This window comes from Streptopelia decaocto (genome assembly GCF_964273445.1).
Source record: "Streptopelia decaocto genome assembly, chromosome: 5".
In the NCBI taxonomy this organism is placed as follows: domain Eukaryota; kingdom Metazoa; phylum Chordata; class Aves; order Columbiformes; family Columbidae; genus Streptopelia; species Streptopelia decaocto.
The window spans coordinates 50,799,805-50,818,429 of NC_138659.1; the positions used below are offsets into that span (position 1 = coordinate 50,799,805).

The 18,625-nt window shown below is 42.4% G+C and overlaps 1 protein-coding gene across 32 annotated transcripts in view; it reads left to right on the forward strand.

Annotated features, from left to right (window-relative positions):
* The window catches only part of SORBS1 (sorbin and SH3 domain containing 1), a 172,802-nt gene that overhangs the window by 108,846 nt on the left and 45,331 nt on the right, over positions 1 to 18,625 (forward strand). For 23 of the 32 annotated variants that reach the window (XM_082052552.1, XM_082052531.1, XM_082052553.1 and 20 more), the window contains 7 exons: positions 1,349 to 1,375; positions 1,541 to 1,656; positions 5,382 to 5,753; positions 8,550 to 8,697; positions 13,754 to 13,783; positions 17,465 to 17,640; positions 18,437 to 18,500. In XM_082052552.1, coding sequence (XP_081908678.1) covers positions 1,349 to 1,375; positions 1,541 to 1,656; positions 5,382 to 5,753; positions 8,550 to 8,697; positions 13,754 to 13,783; positions 17,465 to 17,640; positions 18,437 to 18,500 — 933 coding nt within the window. The remainder of the gene's footprint in view (positions 1 to 1,348; positions 1,376 to 1,540; positions 1,657 to 5,381; positions 5,754 to 8,549; positions 8,698 to 13,753; positions 13,784 to 17,464; positions 17,641 to 18,436; positions 18,501 to 18,625) is intronic. The other 9 variants (XM_082052537.1, XM_082052544.1, XM_082052546.1 and 6 more) reach the window with 4 other exon arrangements.

Consider the following 18,625-nt stretch of genomic DNA (forward strand, 5'->3'; position numbering starts at 1 on the left):
CTCATTGGCCGAAGTTTGTTTTGTTTACAGCTCCCTTTTGCTGTCAGAAGCACCACAAACTCTTTTTTTTTTTTTTTGATTTTTTTTCTTCCTCCTGGAAATATCTCCTCCTTTTATCCCAGGCGTGAGGTGGAACATAGAGAGGCTGAGTGGTGCTACTGCAACTGTAGCATTCGCTTGGGTTGTCAAGGGAGCAGGGAGAGCATCTCAGGCAGACAGTGTCGCCACAGAGCTCTACCATCTTTCAATAGCAGATGTGTAATTACTTAATTGTAGGAGACAGGCAAAGCATAACAAACCTGGCCAGTGTCGTGGGTCTGGCAGAGAGGCTGAACTCCCAAAGGCAAGAGGCTGTTAAGTGGGGAAAGGGGTCAAACTTGCTCTTGAAAGCAAAGCATACATCGTTTCTGCCTGTATTGTTGGAAGAAGGGCAATTCCATTAATTCCAGCCACAATGTGCTGCTTTCTGCTCCGTCTTCTCTTCCCATTCTGCTCCACCCGTGACCTACTCTCTTTTCATGCTTGCCATTCTCTGTTTCTTCATTCCTACCCCCCACCATTGCCTCTCTCCTTTCTTTTGATGGCTTCATAAATTTCCAGCAGCTTGAATGGCAATGAGCCCATTACTATGGAAATCAGCTCATTAATACTTCCTTTGCTTACTCTCTCAATCACTTTATGAAATGTACTTTGGAGCAGGAAGAGCTTTTTGCATATAACTTAAACAGTAAAATGGGCAGAGGGGTGGGGAGGAGCCCAGTGGGAGGTGGCTAAATAGGTGATGAGACCAATGCCTCCAGCTGCAGGGACTGGGTTTGTAAACTGACATCGTATTTTATACCTCCCTTCATGCACACACACTTAATCTGCAAAACCTGATCTATTTGTTGCCAATCCTTTATCTCAGTTAATCACACATAGTGATGTTGATAAGAATAGATACGTCTTCATAGCCTGTGTCGTGGCTGGATACGGGATCCCAGCGTTTCCAGTAATTTGTGGTGTCTGCACATCAAGCTGCAGCTTTAGAAAGTAGCTAGCTGGGCTGCCTTTTTGCCTCTGAAATAAGAATGTCAATGAACAATTGTTTCTTCATTGCACTGAATGAATTGCCTTGTGTTTACAAAGGTCAGAAACAAGCAGGGCATCATGTTTAGGGCTGGTCTCTATGGTAATTACACAGCCCTGTCAGAAAGCATTTTATGTGTGAAATGAAGTAGCTCAACTCTTAACTTTAATTGGTATGTTTTCTGTAAATGTAATGGTTTATTTTTTCCCCTTTCTTTTCCTCTATGCCTGTCCTCCTCCCCTACCCCTCTTCTGTCCCTCCTTTCTGTGAAATGCTTAGGTCTGGAGCCAGAAAACCCAGAAACAGGTACAAACGTTGGCTGCTTATGTTGTTGCTTCTGTTGCTTTCTCGGAAGGATTTGTTGTTGTCTGGGGAAAAAAAAAAAAAAAGGGAGAAAGGAGTTTCCTTCTTTTGCTTGTCCTGTAGCTGGGAGGGAATCCTCTGTGATCTGTGTTTTCCTTCCTCTTGTAGATGACTGGAGATCGTCATCTAACACCGATGCCAATGGGGATGCCCAACCATCTTCTCTGGCTGCCAAGGGTTATAGGAGTGTGCGTCCGAACCTTTCCTCAGACAGCAAGCCACAGGTAAGCCTTTCTTCTGTGACCCTGAGGGTGATCTTCTGGGTTCAAGCACTGGATTCACAGTCAGGAGTCCTGGGTTGAACTCCAAACTTTGCTGCAGACTTGGGTAAGTTGCTGTGCCTCAGCTTTTCCTATCGTTAAAATGGGGGCAACCCTGATGTCAGCAGAGTGCTGTGGAGCTTGTGTGTTCAGGCATGCCACAGTATTTCCTTGGTGGATGAAGTAGGAGGACAACGCTGTTTGTCTGCAAGAAAAAAGGTGAAGTTGTCATCTATTACTGTTTTGTCTTTTATGTTGATCTATTTGCTAGAAGTTGCTACAGGTTGAAAGCAGAGTTACTTCCTATGTTAAAAACAAGATACTGGGGAAATGCCTTCCAGTTTTAACACTGTAACTGATAAAAGCCAACAAGGGAAAGGTTATTTGTACCCGAAGGTAAATAGTTGAAGTCAATCTGTTAAGAGAAGTGTAACTTCATCCTTTTTCTTTTGAGAAGCAGACTGAAAGCTGATAAGGAAACCCTTTGTTAGAGACTGCTTTCTTGTGTGAAACAGAGTCCCCTTAAAGCCTTGTCCCCTGTCAGAGTGGCTGCTCTCATCATCAGGGACCTATAGCAATGTCACAGAACAGACACCATTCCTGAAATCGGAAGAAGGTACAACTCAGATGAAGGTATGGGAAGGAGTGGCACCCTAAAGGAGACACCCATTTAGTGCCTGACAGTTCCAGCTGTTGTGTAGTCCCTTATTGATCTTGTTGGTGAACAGAGAGAGTGCTGATGCACGCAGTACTTCTATAAGAACTCTCAAGGACTGCTGTCCAAACTAAGCTGAAATGGAAGAAAATGAAAAATAGCAATTGCAGGTGGAGAATTAGTATTTCCTGACAATACTATGTGGTTGTAAAGTGACGCTTCACCTAACCTAGGGAAATATTGTGGCACTCTGAAGTCTCCAGACCGAAAGTACTTTTCATTAAGGAATGAAAAGGAATGAGCCTGCTTCAGAAGCAGAAAAACTTCAGACTGAGCACTTACCAACCCGCTTCTCCACTCCCATACACATCAGGGAACAGTGGTAATGAGGGGCAGCATGAGGACAGTCCATTTTGGGACAGTGGCTGTAATTTTATGAAGCTATTCTATGTCTGTATCCATGTAACAAGAATAGGTGCTGGCCATAACCTGTCATGTGTGGATGAATTCGAAACTTGGTATATTTTTCAGATTTGAGTATTGCAAGCTGTTAAGGCATCTTAGTTCTCTGGTTTTGGCCATTTTAGCAGTGGTTTTGCCAGCCTTTGCTCATAAAGATATGTCAACAGGGTGTGTGTAAAACCTACTTTCATGGTCTCCAGAGGGTTAAATTGCAAGAATGCAGGGAACTGCTATTCATTAGGTGGGCGTTTTAATTCTCTTCCTTTCAGGAGTTATAGTTTTCAGCTACTGGTAACAAAGCAATAAAATAAAACCAAATCTCTCTGTTGCTAAGTTATTTTACTTCAAAACAGTTTGACTTTTGGGAAAAAAATCACTGTAGTTGGAGTTGGATTTGCAGCTGGCAGGCAGTTGTGGACTTAGCAACCTATATGTTGCAAAGTACCAAAAACAGTAAAGCTTTTAAAATTATTTATTAGAAGCACGATTTCTCTGTTGGTGTTCTTAGAAACTCAGTTCCTCAAGAGACTTTAATTGTTCTGGTCTTCCTGAAAGCATTTTCAGGACTGAAAAATGCTGAAGAGAATTCAAGAGCTAGCTTTCAGAAGGAAGAAATGTTGGGTTTTTACTTAGCCAGCTGTGGCAGTCTGTAATGTTCACATGATGTCTGCTTTCATTAGCACTGGTGAAACTTCACAATGTTCATTTTTTGGTGGTGCTCTTAACATGCAGAGATGGCCTAGAGCTCTGAATTTCACTTTGCGATTCAAATGTCCCCTGTGCTGGGAAGTAGTTAGTTACACAGGCGTGAGCCTGGGTTTAGTTAGCCAGGATGTTAAATCTTGACTCAGGGTTTCCAGGGGGCATGGCGGGTGTTGCTGTGCAGCCCTCTCGAAACAATACAGCATTGAGAGATATTTGCCCCAGAGGGAGGAACGTGTAGGCAGGGACTTGAGAACTGGGTAAAGTTTGGGTGCTGCAGTGCTAAGAAAGAGAGAATGTGTGAGATGATGTGTGTGAGTTCTGCACGGGCCTCCCAGATACTGTGTTTGCTTTTTGTTCTTGCTGTATTAAAACCTGCTTAACCCAAGTCTAATGACTGAATTCATTCTTTGAATTTATTTATTTTTTCCTGCCTTTTTCCTTTCATTTGGTGCTGCTTCCTCTCTCCCTCTCTTCCTTCTTAATTCTGCCTGGGCAGGCCCTTGCTCCTCCCCGTCCTCCTCTTCCCAAAGAGGAAAGCTTTGCATGGCGTCCTCGCACTGACACTAAAGCGACCAACCTCTTGCCAGTGCCCATCATGGACTGCGTGTACCTGAATGCGCCCAAGCCTTATACACAGCGTGTGTCACCAAATGCCAGTGCACGGTGTTATTTCTCGTCACCAACCCCCTATGGGGCCATCCCCAGTGGGAAGCAAGGCTTGCCAGCAGGGCATTCCCCCTCTTCAGGCCCTAAAGATGAGGTGCATGCTGGGCAGCCACTCTTGGAAAGTCGCTCCTTGTCGGATGCATCATCCCTACAACGCAACCCTGACAGGGCAGATCCCAGTAGTAAAGCTGGAATGAATTCCAGTCATGAGACGAAGGCGGATAAAAAGGTCACCAAACTATATGTAGCTTGTTTATCTAACAGCACTTGCTCAGCCGCATCTGAAAATTCCACTGGCACCACACATGACCCAGCAGCCAGCACCAGTTTGGGCGCTGAGCTCACTCAGGCACCAGCCACCGACATTGTTTCTTCTGTAACAGATACTGGAAAGTCTCTTGCTGCTGCTCCTCCTCCTATCCCTCCCAGGCCGTACTTTTACATTGTCCTCAGTAAAGACGCAGTTAGTTATGATGCGGGCCAACCCTCCTGGACTCAGTCATCACCTCCGCAAGCTGTGAGGGACAGAGTGCTAGAGGCCCCGAGCACAGCTGCCACAGAGGACAGGATGAGAAAAGAGCCTTACCTTACTCAGCGGCGACAGCCACCATACAAGGCAATGGGACGCAGCATGGTACATGTTTTCTCCATAACCTTGTTTTCTTTCAGCTGTGTGAATGGTTCTTTAATTCATTACAATGTTCTCTTAATGCTTTATTCCCCTCCTACCTAATTTCTTAGCACTCATTGTGCCATCTGAGTCTTGTGGTCTTCTACTCGATAATACTTAACACCCCATGAGCGCCCTCCCCCCAGCATTGATCTGTGTGTTTGTGTGTGTGGTGTTTGTAGGGGGTTGGGTTGGGCTGGTGAGGATCTTTCTATTTTAGGGAGGTGTAAAAGAAGCAAACTCTGTAATATGATGGTTACTGCTTCTCAAGTGATGGTGAACGCAGAGCTGTTCTGTGGTTTGATTTAGCCTCACTACATAGAACTGGAAAAGAGGGGAAGTTTTTTGTGAAAAACCATGTGTGTTCATAGAGGCCAGGGCTGTAAGACTGAAGAAGTGTGTTTCCCTGAAGAGAGAAGATGTGTTGGTGTTTCATATCATTTTGGGTGCATCCTTGCATGACACTGTATGGCTGCATTAGACTAAAGTACCAATCTCCCCCATTGCATAACAACACCTTGTTTCCTACAGGATGCCACTGCCACCACCACAGCTCAGCCTGGGGTTATAGTAGTCCCCCTCCTCCAGGTTAATCCCGACAGACAGCAAGAAGGCAGCTCCAGCACTCCACCACCGCCTCTGGTTCCTTTCGGGCAAAGCTCCGTATTCCCTGAGACTGTTTCTTCTGGCTCACCCTTGACTTTTCCGACTCTAGACGATTTCATTCCCCCACATCTCCAGAGGGGTTTCCACCATAACCAAGCACCCTCTGCATCTGACACATTACCCTCTGTTTACCCGAAACTGCCATTCTTCTCATCACCACCTTCACTTGTCCCTCCAGTCACAGGGGCTTTGCACAGGGGCTCGAAGCCTGAAATCACTGGAGTCATCTCACATACAGTAAGCTTGCCAAGTACCCTCCTCGCCCTTTTCCTAAATTTGTATTCCTAGATTAAAATTACTTTCTCCTTGCAATACTAAACTTGAGAGAGGAGTGATGACTCACTCCCTGCCAGCAGCATGACAACTGAAACCTTGTTTACGTCCTAGTGCATGTGTGTTGCCTGCCTTGTGCAGCTTTGAACTTTCTATTGACTCCTTGCAACAACGTTTGACTGTCTCCCTTTGTGCCCATTCTACTGGGTGATGCACACCATAACAGTCTTCACAGGATTGTCTCAGAATAATGAATTCTGTAGAAACAGAATAGCTGTAACTAACTGATCTCTTCAGGCTCTTTTAATTGCATCCTTAATTATGTTTCAATAATATTTAAAGCAGCAACAGCAGACCGGTTAAAGATTAGGGCTGTTTTTCTGGCCACAAGACCATATATATGGTCTCTACACAAATCCCTGCCAAAATCAGTGTAAGATTGCTGCCAAGATCCAATGACCTACAAGCAATAATATCAGTTATGGACCTAAGAGTCTTCCGAGCATGTAGGTGCTATGGGATAGGTTAGGAGGAGAAGGTCTCTTCAGTTTGGAATTGCTTGTCTTTGAAAATTTTGAAGAATTCAATCTGCAGCAGTTTTAATTTGCAATTTACTGTATTCTTCTTGGATTAGGTTTTGTTTCTCTTTAAACGCATCACCTGTTTTAAAAAGCCCTCAAGGACAAGGAGGAAAAGCATCACTCAGAGTTGCAGAGGAGGCAAAAAGTACCTGACCCTCCTTGTACTGCAAGTCTTACAACCACCATTTTTTTTATATTGTTGCTTGTAAGGACAAGTAAGAAGTTCAGCAGAACCCCATTCTTATGATGATGCTTTCTTTGTCCCCTCAGTCTTTAGGAATCTTGCAAACAGGCATGAGGGGGAGAAATAAAAAACAACTAAGGATTATATTTTCAGAAGTTCTCAGCGTTGGTATTTCTGCTTCTGTTGAAATCTGTGGGGTTTTTTGCTGCAGAGAACAATGAAAGTTTAGGGGATTTGGTATGTGGTGGGTTTTTTTTTTGGTTTTCTCACTCTTTTTTTTAATGAAGCCTATCTGCAGGCTTTTCATGAGATAAGAGTTTTGAAACATCTTCGGGCATGCCAACTTCAGGCATGTGGTCACAGTTTTTTTTCCACAAGGATTTAAATGGTCTTCATTCACCCACTTTGGTGACTTACCTGGGACTGTGGAGCCTATCCTAATCGGACATCCCTCTTCTTTGAGGGGTTCTTTGTATTTTAGTTTTTCAAGTGAAGCTCAAACACAACTTGCTCATACTTCTCCCTGACCTCCCACTCCTTTTCCCGAATTTCATTGTTTGGAATATTATCACAGTCAGAAAAATGGGTCTGGATCTCTCTCTTAGGGACATCTATTTCTGAAGACCATTGGTTCTTTTCTGTCCTCATTAAATGTCTATGGCCTGAGCAGATGCTGCTTGGAGCAAGATCACCACCATCCAGCAGCAGATGATTGTTCTTCCCTGTTTCCCCTCTAGGCTGGAGAGACTGTAGGTGCTTGTTCTCATTACAGCAAATTCTCACTATGATTTATCTCTGAGGTCTGGTGCCAGCCCTCACTCTGGCCTCTGTTCAGTCCCCTACCTGATCCTGTGAGTCCTTTCCCCTGATGCTAGTAAGTATGAAGAGCACAGAGTTGCACTTGGCCAGAAAAGCCAGGAGTAGGGATTCTTCTGGAGCAACATTCTGTGCACGTTCAGGTTGGTTTTAATAGTGATGAAAATCCCCCTGAATGTGCAGCTCCATTTTACAGATTGCGGCATTTCAGTCTGACAGTGGAGTAGCAGGAGTGCAGAAATCTGGTATGCTGTTCCACACTCTCTTTGTTTGGATGCTTGTTCCCCATTAACAATAATTGTGTGTCCAAATTCCTTAAGAATCTTTGAAAAATCTCAGCCTAAACTGGCACACACAGTCTTAGTCATAGTGTATCAAAAGTATCCCTGGACTGAGGTGTTTCAAAGAGGAACTAGTTTTTAAAGTTTCCCTGTTGACACAGCCTGTATTTCTACAGAACAACCAGAGCTGTGATGATACCAGAGTGGGGTTTGAAATAAGTAAATAATGGAGCTGCATGGAGAACAAGAACAGCTTGCTATCCATGCTCCAGTGACAAAGCCACATTGAGTATCTTCCTTGCTAGAGTCTTACTTTTTATCCTCTATATTGTTTTGGTTTGTATTTTGTTTTTAAATTTAATTATTTTAATCAGGTAGGTGTCACACTGTCTCCTGAGTGATGGTGCTAACCTTATTCCTTGGACCTTCCTTACCAAACCAGCTGCAGTAAAAATATTTCACTCCAGAATTGCATGAGTTTTGCATGTCTGACTTCTTGCTATGAAAGGACGACCTCTAAAATAAATGTTTGTGTGTGTACATATCAGGGGGAAGGTGTCTGCGTCTTTCCCCCCAAAACAGATCTGCTCATTTCTGGCACCCTGCATTTGCTCCAGAGAGTCTGCTGGATGAATTTAGTGCCTCCTTTTGGGGTTGGAGTTGTGAAACCCAACACCAAATAATTATAGTACTGCCTTAGCAAACTAATTGCATTAACAACGAGCAGGGTACATACAAGGAGCAGGGTAACACTCATGCTTATGCCTTTTTTACTAAAATTTGCTGTGATTATGCCTCTCATTCAGCTCAAAATGTTTGTGGTTCGGTTTTTTTTCCAGATTTTCCCAGTGTAGCAGCCTTGTGCATGTCACTAATGATGTGTTGCTCTCCTTTTCAGGACTCAAGTCCTGTGCTAAATGAAGTGCCCCAGCCTGGCACTGGCACTGACTATCCAACCTCCTTCACTTCAATCAACAAGTCGTCCTCTGCATATCCCTCTACTACAATTGTCAATCCCACTATTGTCCTTTTGCAGCACAATCGAGGTAAGGAGACTTGCATATTGATATTTGTGGCTCAAACTGAGCAACCTGGTATGCTGTAAGGAACTGGAGAATGTGTGTGCCATGTCTTAAGTCTAAACTAAGAGCTAACAAAGCTACCTCCACAAGGTTGTAGTGACTGGAGCACAGAATAGGCAAGTAAGAGGTTAGAGGCGTGGGACAATGTCTGCTTTTTCTAATTAGAACCTGTGGATCAGAAGCCACTCTGAGGCTGGGGGAGAGGCTTATAACTGGGCTATGTACATATGAATAAGTTATTACAGGGTAACAACTTATTCCCCATCAGGTGTTCTGGCACGATGGAAAGTGTGTATGTGCTCACCTCGTTGTCAGTAGAAGCCAAGGTAGCTTGAAGTGGGTTCTCCCTATCTGGAAAAGTGGGTGTCTTACTTCTTGGTTACTGCAGTGTAAAAGCAGTTGTATTTTCAGTTACTGTGAAATAGATTTGGCCTCTGAATTCTCAACAAAATCTATTCGTCCGTAAGTTTAAATATGGCAATTTGTTCCTCTGTCCCAAACTGGATCAATTCAGACTAATACTTCAGTAGTCCTTGAGCACCGAGTTTGCAGATGAACAAAAAAACCATGTTGGAGCACTCCTGTGTTTACTAATCTAAGCCTTTCTCTGCCTCGCAGCAGCTTCCTCTGAATGGATAGTTGCATCTCTTTACCTCTGGCATTAGAGGGAAACTTTGCTTCTCGTTTTCTTTCTCCTGACGGTTGGCACTACCTCAGCCTCCCGGTTCATTGTGCATCACTAAAGTCTGTAGCTTATAAAAGGGTCACGCAGGTGCAGACCCACTTGCCTTGGTTTCCAGCGGACTTAGGAATCTCCAAGACAGGCAGATTCCAATCTACAGTGCAAGGCCTGTACTCCTCATATTGTAGTCATTCTAGTTACAGGCATGCATTGATGTGCTCCTCTGCAGCCTCACATGTATTTTCTTTTCAGTGCCTTTTTAAAACAGACTTCAGTCTTTGATCCTGAAGATAGTGTCTTCACCGTAGCTCAGCTGATTATAAGTGTAATGAATGGGTTTTCTCTCCTTTTTTTGCCAGTATCTGAAGCAGCTTTGCTTACGTGCTTCGGAGTGAGGGTGTCTGGATTCCTCAGCTGCTTCAAGAGGAGAAAATATTATTTGAGGCAACCTTTTTTCTCTCAAAGCTTTTTGTTTACTTTCTTGAGGTGGCATACTCATTTGGTTGGTTTGTGTATTAAATCTGAAGCATTTCAGTGTGTACTACACAAGGATATTTTATCTCTGTAGATTTTAAGAACACTAGAGACAAATCTGTATAATATGATCATCCATACATACTGGCTCTGAGACAACAGATGTCAGATTGTTCTGTTTACTAATTACTTTCACAGTTAAGAGTTTGTCCTGTGTGCATATCTTGCCCCTCTGACCGTTAGCACTCATGATACTGAATCCTGATAGACTGAAGAGTCTTTTCTCATCACATTTTTGTTGACTGTGATATAGATCATGGCCTGATAAGCAGCTTGATCGAGTGTGTGAAATATCTCCTTCTAATACATGATTTTCAGTCTTTATTAGTCAAACTTATAATTTCCAAGAATCATATAGAACTGGCTTGACAAGGGATCTTAGTCATAAATATGTATTGGCTGACATTGCATATGTCATACTGTGTTTTTATTAGTAAAATCCCATATAAGTTGTTGCAAGATTTTTTTTTTTTTTCTGGCATTATTGTCAACTTGACAGACAGATGTCCCAGATATCATACTGATGCTTTTTGAACGTTGTCACGACATTTGCTTTCATCCTTGTCCTGTGGAGTTTCCTTTGTTTTCCAAGACATACTGAGGATGAATGTTAATTGTCCAGTGAGCTGCTCTCTCCATAACTGCTCTGTTTGGAGCAGGAAACTGCTCTAACGCTCTTCAGTACGGTTTATATGAATGTGTTAATTTTCAAGCATCTGACCTCAGTTGTTATCATTTGGCATAGTCCTTAGTTACTGTTGAAGTGGAAAGTATTTCTCCATCAGGCAGGAGGATGTCAGAATATTTTTTTTTTTTCAAATGCAGAATGGAAATAGTAATCAGATGTGTCATCTTTTCTGCTCTCTTGTTAACAGTTCTACTGTGCCTACTTGGTAAAAGAACAAGATCATTGCTGCATTTCTGTTTATTCTCCATGTACCTCAAAACCTATTTTTGAATCTCTGAGACATTCTGTTAATTCTTTTACTTCCTTTGTCATTTTCATTCACTTCCCAGTGTCTGCTGCCTACTCATAAGTATGCATTTTCTTACTTTTACATCTTATCTATTGAGGGTTTCTTACAGTTCCTTATGCTACCCTTCCTATCTAGGCTTTATTCTAGCACAGCATCAAGGTTTATTTTTTGCTAACTCAGTGTTTTTTAAATGGTTCTCAGATCTTAGTTACCTATTACATCTCTGTCCTGGCTGACGTGATTCATATTTGGTTTCATCTTTATGTACCTTATCTATTCAAACCTGGTTTGGTCTCATGACATATGACAAATTGTTAAAAGGTTATGAGCCACCTTCAGCTGAATGGTTAATTATGTTTTGTGCTGAAATCAATTCCTTCATGTCAAGATGAGGTTTAATATAAATTCCTGTTGTGTACTATGAAATACCCTCTGAATTAGAAATTTCAAGGTCATTTTCGTGCTTGAAGTCTGAGATCTCCAGTAGTTTAGTTAGTCTTCAAGGTGGATAATGTGGCTTTCATTCTCCTCACTGAATTATCGATTGCTTTTTAAGGAGCTGGTTATCTTAATCTCTGGAGTGACTGTTGCAGTAGACATCACCAACTGTCCTATTTTATGTTTTATCTGCTAGTTCATCTGTAAGCATGTAAGACCCTTTGATTTGGACCTGTCAGAGACTTAGAAACAGGTGATGGCATTTGAAGCACAGAAACTACACTATATCCTTTTTTTTTGTCTGCTTGATCTTACTCAGCTAGTTGTGATAACAGAGCTCAGGATTTTTTCTACTGGATTTCAGTAATACCAACTCAATAAGATTTATGCTTATAAACAAGTCATTTCAGATCCTCTTGTTCATTCCTAGTACCAAGGTAAGAATTTCTTCCCTTCATATCTGCTGGTGTCTTGATTAATTTTCTTTTTGACACCTTTATTTTGCACTAAACATGTACTCAAATACTTGTTTCCTCTTACCCTTTTCTTACTGGTTTCAAGTCTTGGTCTGCCCCAGTGCTCCCTCCTCTGGGGACTCTGAAGGCATCTGTAGTCATTCCTTCACTGCTGCCAGCAGTTATATTCCCTTGCTCAACTCTTTCTTTGGGAAGCCTGCGAGGTCTTGGCCTTTGCCCACAGTCCCAGAACACAAGATGGAGAATGAAAGCCTCAGTGAGCTGGTGTGTGCCTGCGGCTACAACCTGTCTCTGGTCGGACAGGACAGTGCAGTAGCAGAGACCACCTGCTCCTGCTTCTGTCTGTCAGCAGCTCTTTCCTAGTCAGAAACACAAGTGAAAAGGCATATTCCTCTTCATGTAAAAAGTTTGGTTGTGTTTTTTTTTTTTTAAATGAAAAGTCTATTCATCCATGATATTCTTTCCTCTGTGGTGGAAGAGATACGAAAGAGCTCTCAAGTGTCGATTCTTTAAACCACATGCTTTATCAGGAGACCTTAGTGACTGAATCCAGTTCTGCTTAGTGAAGGTGATGACTGAAGCTGAGACCATCCTCACCCCCATCTTTTCTCCTAACACACCAGCCTGCTCCTGGTGGTGGGCTTAGAAGAGTGAACTCTGTGGCAGGTGGTTCCCATCTAGTTTTCAGGTTCGGATTGCTAATATTTCCTTTTCTCTGTTGCACGCAAGGGTTTGTTTCATATGTTGGCAGCTGTCATGTGACAGTAATGCCCAGGAGCAGCTTGCCATTGGTGGTTAGTAGAGCAGAAGTGCTGGGGTTAAAGAACAAAGTCCATAGATATTGGTGAAGGAGCTGCACTTAGTGAGAAGGAATATAAATTTCCCTTGCTGAAGCTGATCCACTTATTACAAATATCTAGTGAAGGTGGGTTCTGCTGGCAAACAGCGGATGACTGGAGCATTGTTAGCTACTGCAGACTTGCTTGGCAAGTGTCCCACGCCACCCCAAAGCACAGGTATTTCCTGGACAGGCATTGCATGGCATGGTTTGTTATGAATGTATAACAGGTGTGATTAATATATTAAAATTTTGAAATCTTTGCATTAACAATGGGAGCTTTCAAGAGTGTTTGTATTTTGTATGTCAGTAAAATAGTTACTTTTCAAATCACTTTAATGCTTTAAATGAAGCGATTAATTGCTAGGGAGTAGAAAGAGCAGAGAATAGGGTGCCAAGAATGCTTGGTTTATTCTGAGCCATGGTTTGGGCAAGTCATTTGAGCATCCCTTTAGAAAGCAGCTGTGAGCATCAACTTTAGGGTGGTCAAACATACTAGAAGATACCATAAATGTTCCAGTCTGAGAACTCAGTAATGAGAAACCGTAAACCAAGGGGACCGTTCTGAGAATCAAAGCCTTAACTAAGCTGTATCTGTGGCTCAGTAGTACGTGGTGAGACTCGGCAATCACAAACAGTGACTTAGTCTTTTCCTATATCCCTTTGAAATGCTACAGCATTATTGTTCGAAAATGTACTTCATGGTAATGGTTACAGAGTTAGTTGTCAAGTTGTTTGTGAATCTTTACTGCTTTTCAAATTGTCTGCTGCCCAACTTTTTTCATCCTCTGGTGTTAAGAAAAAAAAAAATTAAAATTTTTAAGTTGTTTTTTGCAAATGTCTTGGTCACTGCATCATGCATTTTATATTATTCCACGAGGCTGCACCGTGGAGAGGGGACTGTGGGCTGTCACTTTGGCAGGGTATTTGAAAACAGACTCTCTCCAGCAGCTGCTGCCATTCTGTCTACAGTGTATTTCTTGCCGCTCAGAAATGCAGCACCAGAGCACTTGCTGTTTATGTCTCACACGTTTGTTCTGTATTTCTTTTTGTTTTGTTTCTTCCTTTACCACAGAACAGCAAAAAAGGCTTAGTAGCCTGGCAGGTATGATGTGAAAGGTCTGCTACCTCCCAGCTGCTGCCTCTGCTGGAGCAAAGCTGCTGCTTTCTTAGCTTATGGAGTACCTTTAGCAAACACACTTCCCAGGAACTGCAAAGGAATGAGTATAAATATTTGTCTTGGCTTAGTCCAGGTCACTAAATGTTTGATTCCAGTCTTTTCTCCCAGTGCTACCTGTGTGGCCACATGTGAATATACTTAAACCCTAAATTGTCTGTTCCTCCTAAGTCATAAAGATTTACATAAAGTTTGATTGTACCACTTGACTTTTGGGCCTGCCTTTTGAGCCTTTTAGGTTTATTCTCTTGGGGCATATTCTCAAGTTCCTCTACACAGCCATTAAAGTTAGTCTTGCTTGTGGTGAGGGGGGAGGAAGAGAAATAAAAATCAGTATTGACGTGAGTCCAGGAACAGAGGTATTTGTGCCAGATGTCGGTAAATAAATGATAAAATTGTAGTATGTGAGTATGCATGTGTGCTGCCACCCTTCTCTTCCTGGGCAGCCTTCTGCTCTTGTAGTGAGTATGAGTCTCTCCTTGAAGGAAGAACAAGCTGTTTTCCTGGTCATCTTTCCCTCCACACACCCCAAATAGAAGTAGCTCAGTCTGCAGTGGGTGTTATAGGAACAGCACATTATGCACCTGCTTACACATATTATTTTTCTTTGGTTATGGCCATGTAGAGGTGGAAGAGAACAGAGTCACAGAGAGTGCCTAAGCAATTTAAATACCACAAATAGAAACACAGAGAAGCCAATAGTGCTATTGGGCTGCTGCGAGGGCCCTGGACTAGCGGAGTGTCCTGTGGGGCTGACATCTGCCCCTGAGGCAGCTGCTGACCTGGTCCAACCTCCTTCACCTGTGACACCAGCCTGTCCCTCCTCTCTGCTGCAACCCTGCTGAGGTGACAGTCTCGGCTCCTTCCCTTAGTGCAGGTGTTGTCTCACCAGACACACTCAGCTGCGAGTTTAACGCTTGCTTGCAAGTTTGGACAGAGGTTTCCTTTTGTTTTTCCCTTTCACAAGGTGTTTTCCCTTCATTACCAGGAACTCTTTATGTTTTCTAGACCACAGAGCAGTTTGCTGCAGCCCAGATGATTCTTGGTCTGGAAGAGTGAAGCACATTGTGGCATAGCTGGGTCTGCACCTGATCTCAGTGTGCCAAAACAACCACAAAAGCTGTGGGCTGCCAGCTCTCCCCCTGCATTTTATAATACGTTCTCTTGATCACAGCAGTAAAACTGTCATGCTGTGCAATCCCCTGTACTGCTGCTGTTCTTGTGAAAGGGTGGCATAGGTGTGCTGACTGGTGCAATCTGCTTATTTGGGCAATTAGGCACCAGATTTGGCTCTCTGATTTTTAAATACCTCAAAGCATCGTATATAAACTCTTTTGAAATGATGGGAGCTGCATGGCAAATATAACACATTAGTGTGACGTTTAGCCATTATTCTCCAAGTTGTAGGGTATTGTAGGAAATCTGTGGTGAAAGATGTCTGCTTTAGTTCCTCCCTCTGCAAAGACACCCATGCAGCAGGTGTCTGTGTTTGTGGTATCAGCTGGGCAGCCAAACTGGAAGAGGCTGAAGTGTTCCTCTTGGCCAAGTCCTGTGGTGCTGGGAACCTGGCAGGATGTGCAAGGAGGGCTTGCCCTAATACCACTCATGCTGGCAGACAGGCCTGTCCAGTCTTCAGGTGTTAGTCCAGCACCTTCGACCAGTTCTAAGTGCACTCTAAAAAGTGCTTTTGAAAACTCCTTCAAAATACATTTAACTGGCTGGTAGATTTTCCCCTGGCTATGTCATCCTACATAGCTCCCAAACCTTCATGCTATAATATTAAGATGTGAACTCATGGTTTGGGGATGGCTGGCACAGGCCAGATGGTGGGTTTTATTTTTGTTAAATCATCAAAATAAAGATTTTGCTTAGAATCATGGCTGTGGCACTGGGAAAACAGATTGTGATACGTTTACCCTGCCATTTTATATCTATCTTAGGTATTTTGAAGATTATCATCGTAGTTTCACATGGGGTCTGCCTGGCAAACAGCCAAATACTTTCCCAGTGCATGGAGCTAGGGAACCAAAGAGAAGTAAGATGTATTTACTAGTTCTGTTAAAGAAGATCTTTGTCACCTTCTCTGGCATTTAATTCTTTAGCCTGCAGAAAATGACTTTTCTAGACCAGAAGCTCAGGACTTGTAACATCAGCAGTGATGATAAGTAATGGAGGAAAGTTGTGACTTTTCATAAAATTTCCATGCTCTCCACGTATCCTCATCCACATCCAAAAACCCACTTCCTTTTGGCCTTCAGAGTCTGCTTCTGGAGGCTTAGTAAGGAGTTTAGTAATGGGAATAGAGTGAATATTTCCTACAAAATGGAGAGCCCTGTACACCAGGGACACAAAAGGCCAAAAGACAGTGGACACACATTCACAGGGAAGTAGGTTGAAAGTACTAAACAAGGATTTAATAGATGCTTTGCTCCATTTTGAACATTTATAAACATTACTTGATTTTTCTTAAAGAGGAGGAACACCTAAAGTTTGATGGTAATTTCAAACCAACCACTCAAATGCAGATCTTCAACATACTGTGTTTTGCAGGGCAGAATTGTGTTTGCTCAAGGTACCAACAGACCAATGCTGTGTTATGCACGAGCCTTTCCTCTGCTAAGTGCCCCTTTCAGATTTTGCACATTTAATGGCTTTGGGCAGTATGGTTATGTGCATGTGAATAAACATCTCTCTCTTTCTCTTCAATGCATGCAGTGATGTAAAAATGATAGGACATGGCAAAGTCTTGATGAGGCAGACTGTAGAATCACAGATATTTCCTCTCCAGAAAATTCACATAGAAAAGGTCCTTGGCAGAGCGTAAAGGCTGTTGTGCTGCAGCTCTCCAGAGCATAGCAGAGCTTCAGAGCAGCTGAAGGAACCTCCCTGGGTTCCTTGGCCAGTGATGGTGCCTACTGCTACACGTGGGTGTAAGCTGGGCACCATCAAGGAATTACAGGTAGAAGCAAGGCAGTCTGGAGCAATTAGTTGTTTTCCCCAATCTTTGTGCAGACTCATGTGCAAGAGGAATAATATATATGCTAAACAAGAATGCAATTTGTTGTTTACAAACTCTGGTTAGGGTACAGAGTTGAATTGGAAGCCTCATGTACTGACTGTAACAAATGGGACTGTCAGGCAGGTGGGTGCAGCCTGTTAAAAAGTAGTGCCCCACTACCATGTAGGATGCTTGAAATCACCAGCAGGAAAAGATGTCTAGGAGACTGTGTCACTGACACTTTTTGATGAAGAATGAGATTGCAGAGTTGCTAATTGGTCAAAAAGACTTAAAAAAAAAAAAAAAAAAGCAAAAAACCAACAAGTGCCAAACAGTTCTTGAAACAAAAATTTTCTGTTTATCGTACATACATGATGGCTGAAGCTGTCAGGAGGTGCATAAAGGTGGCCACTTGAGAGATGCTAGCCTGCTTTTGCTGGTATCAAACATTTTCATGGTAGGCTTCCTTCAGTCCAGATGCTAAGCAGAGCTAGCAGTCACACAGTCTGTCTCATCAACTACTTGCTAGGATTTGTTGCCTTAAAAAAGTGGAATACGGTGATGTGGTGAAATGCTGGGATGAGATAAGAATCCCCCATTTTAATTTCCAGATTCAGTGCCAGACAGACTAGTTTCTGATAAAGTTGATTCAGCATTCATACGGGACAAGCCAGTTCTGGAGGCAGTGCCAAGTGGGAAGAGGGTGATGGAGGAGAAGAGAAGCGTTGTCAAGAGCCCTCAGCGCATGGCTGATACCTCCGTCGATGATATTGGCATTCCACTGAGGGTAAGGCAATGCAAACCCTGGGCCACATTCTGCCTGCACTGAGACTTGGGGCATTTGCTAAAGCTCCAGAGACTGCAGAGCTTTGAGGGAAGATATAATTCTAGTTCCAATTTATTTTATTGTTAACACTTCTCTTTGCTATCAATGACTTGTTTCAGCTGCCTCAGGGTGGGGAAATTAAAAATTAATATCTCTTTTCATTATATTTGCGAATATTCCTTCTCATTTCATTCACACCTAGCAGCTAAGGGAGAGTTTTGTCTCATTTTAGATGTGTTAAAGGCAGATTATCTCTTTTATACAACATATTTAAGTTCATTCAGTATTGAGGAGAAATTATCATTAAATCATATAATTGATCATTAGTCTATTCTTAAAATTAGTATTGGAGTGACTTGAACTTTAAACTATCCATTGAATATTTAGGAAATCGGTATGTATAACTAAATTAGGCAAGGTGTCTACTTTTAGATGTCAAATCATATTCGTATGCAAAACCTTCCACACTATCTACAGTTCTGCACAAGTTGCAACCTACCCCTGCAAAGCTTGTACATTATTAGTAACTTGTGTGAAGCCTCTAGCTTCATTAGATATGAGTTTATATATTTGAGTAAAATCACTTGTATTTCAAAGTATGAATTTCAAATAGCCTTGATTTTTAGGTAGTCAATGATGATAAATGAAATAGGAAGCAGAGTGTAAACATTTTTCATTGGAAGATTTCTAAGAACTTTGAAAGGCTGGTAGAATTCATGGTTGTGATTATTTATGTGTATATTCATTTTCCCAATAGAATACTGACAGATCAAAGGACTGGTACAAGACAATGTTCAAGCAGATCCACAAGATAAATAGAGGTACTGTAACACAGATGTTTATTTATTTTAAAAGACCACCTTGATAATATTTTGTTTCATTCATGTGAAGAACTGTGCTGGATGTTAAATAAAAGCATTTTGTGTTAACTACTGTTTGCTCTGCA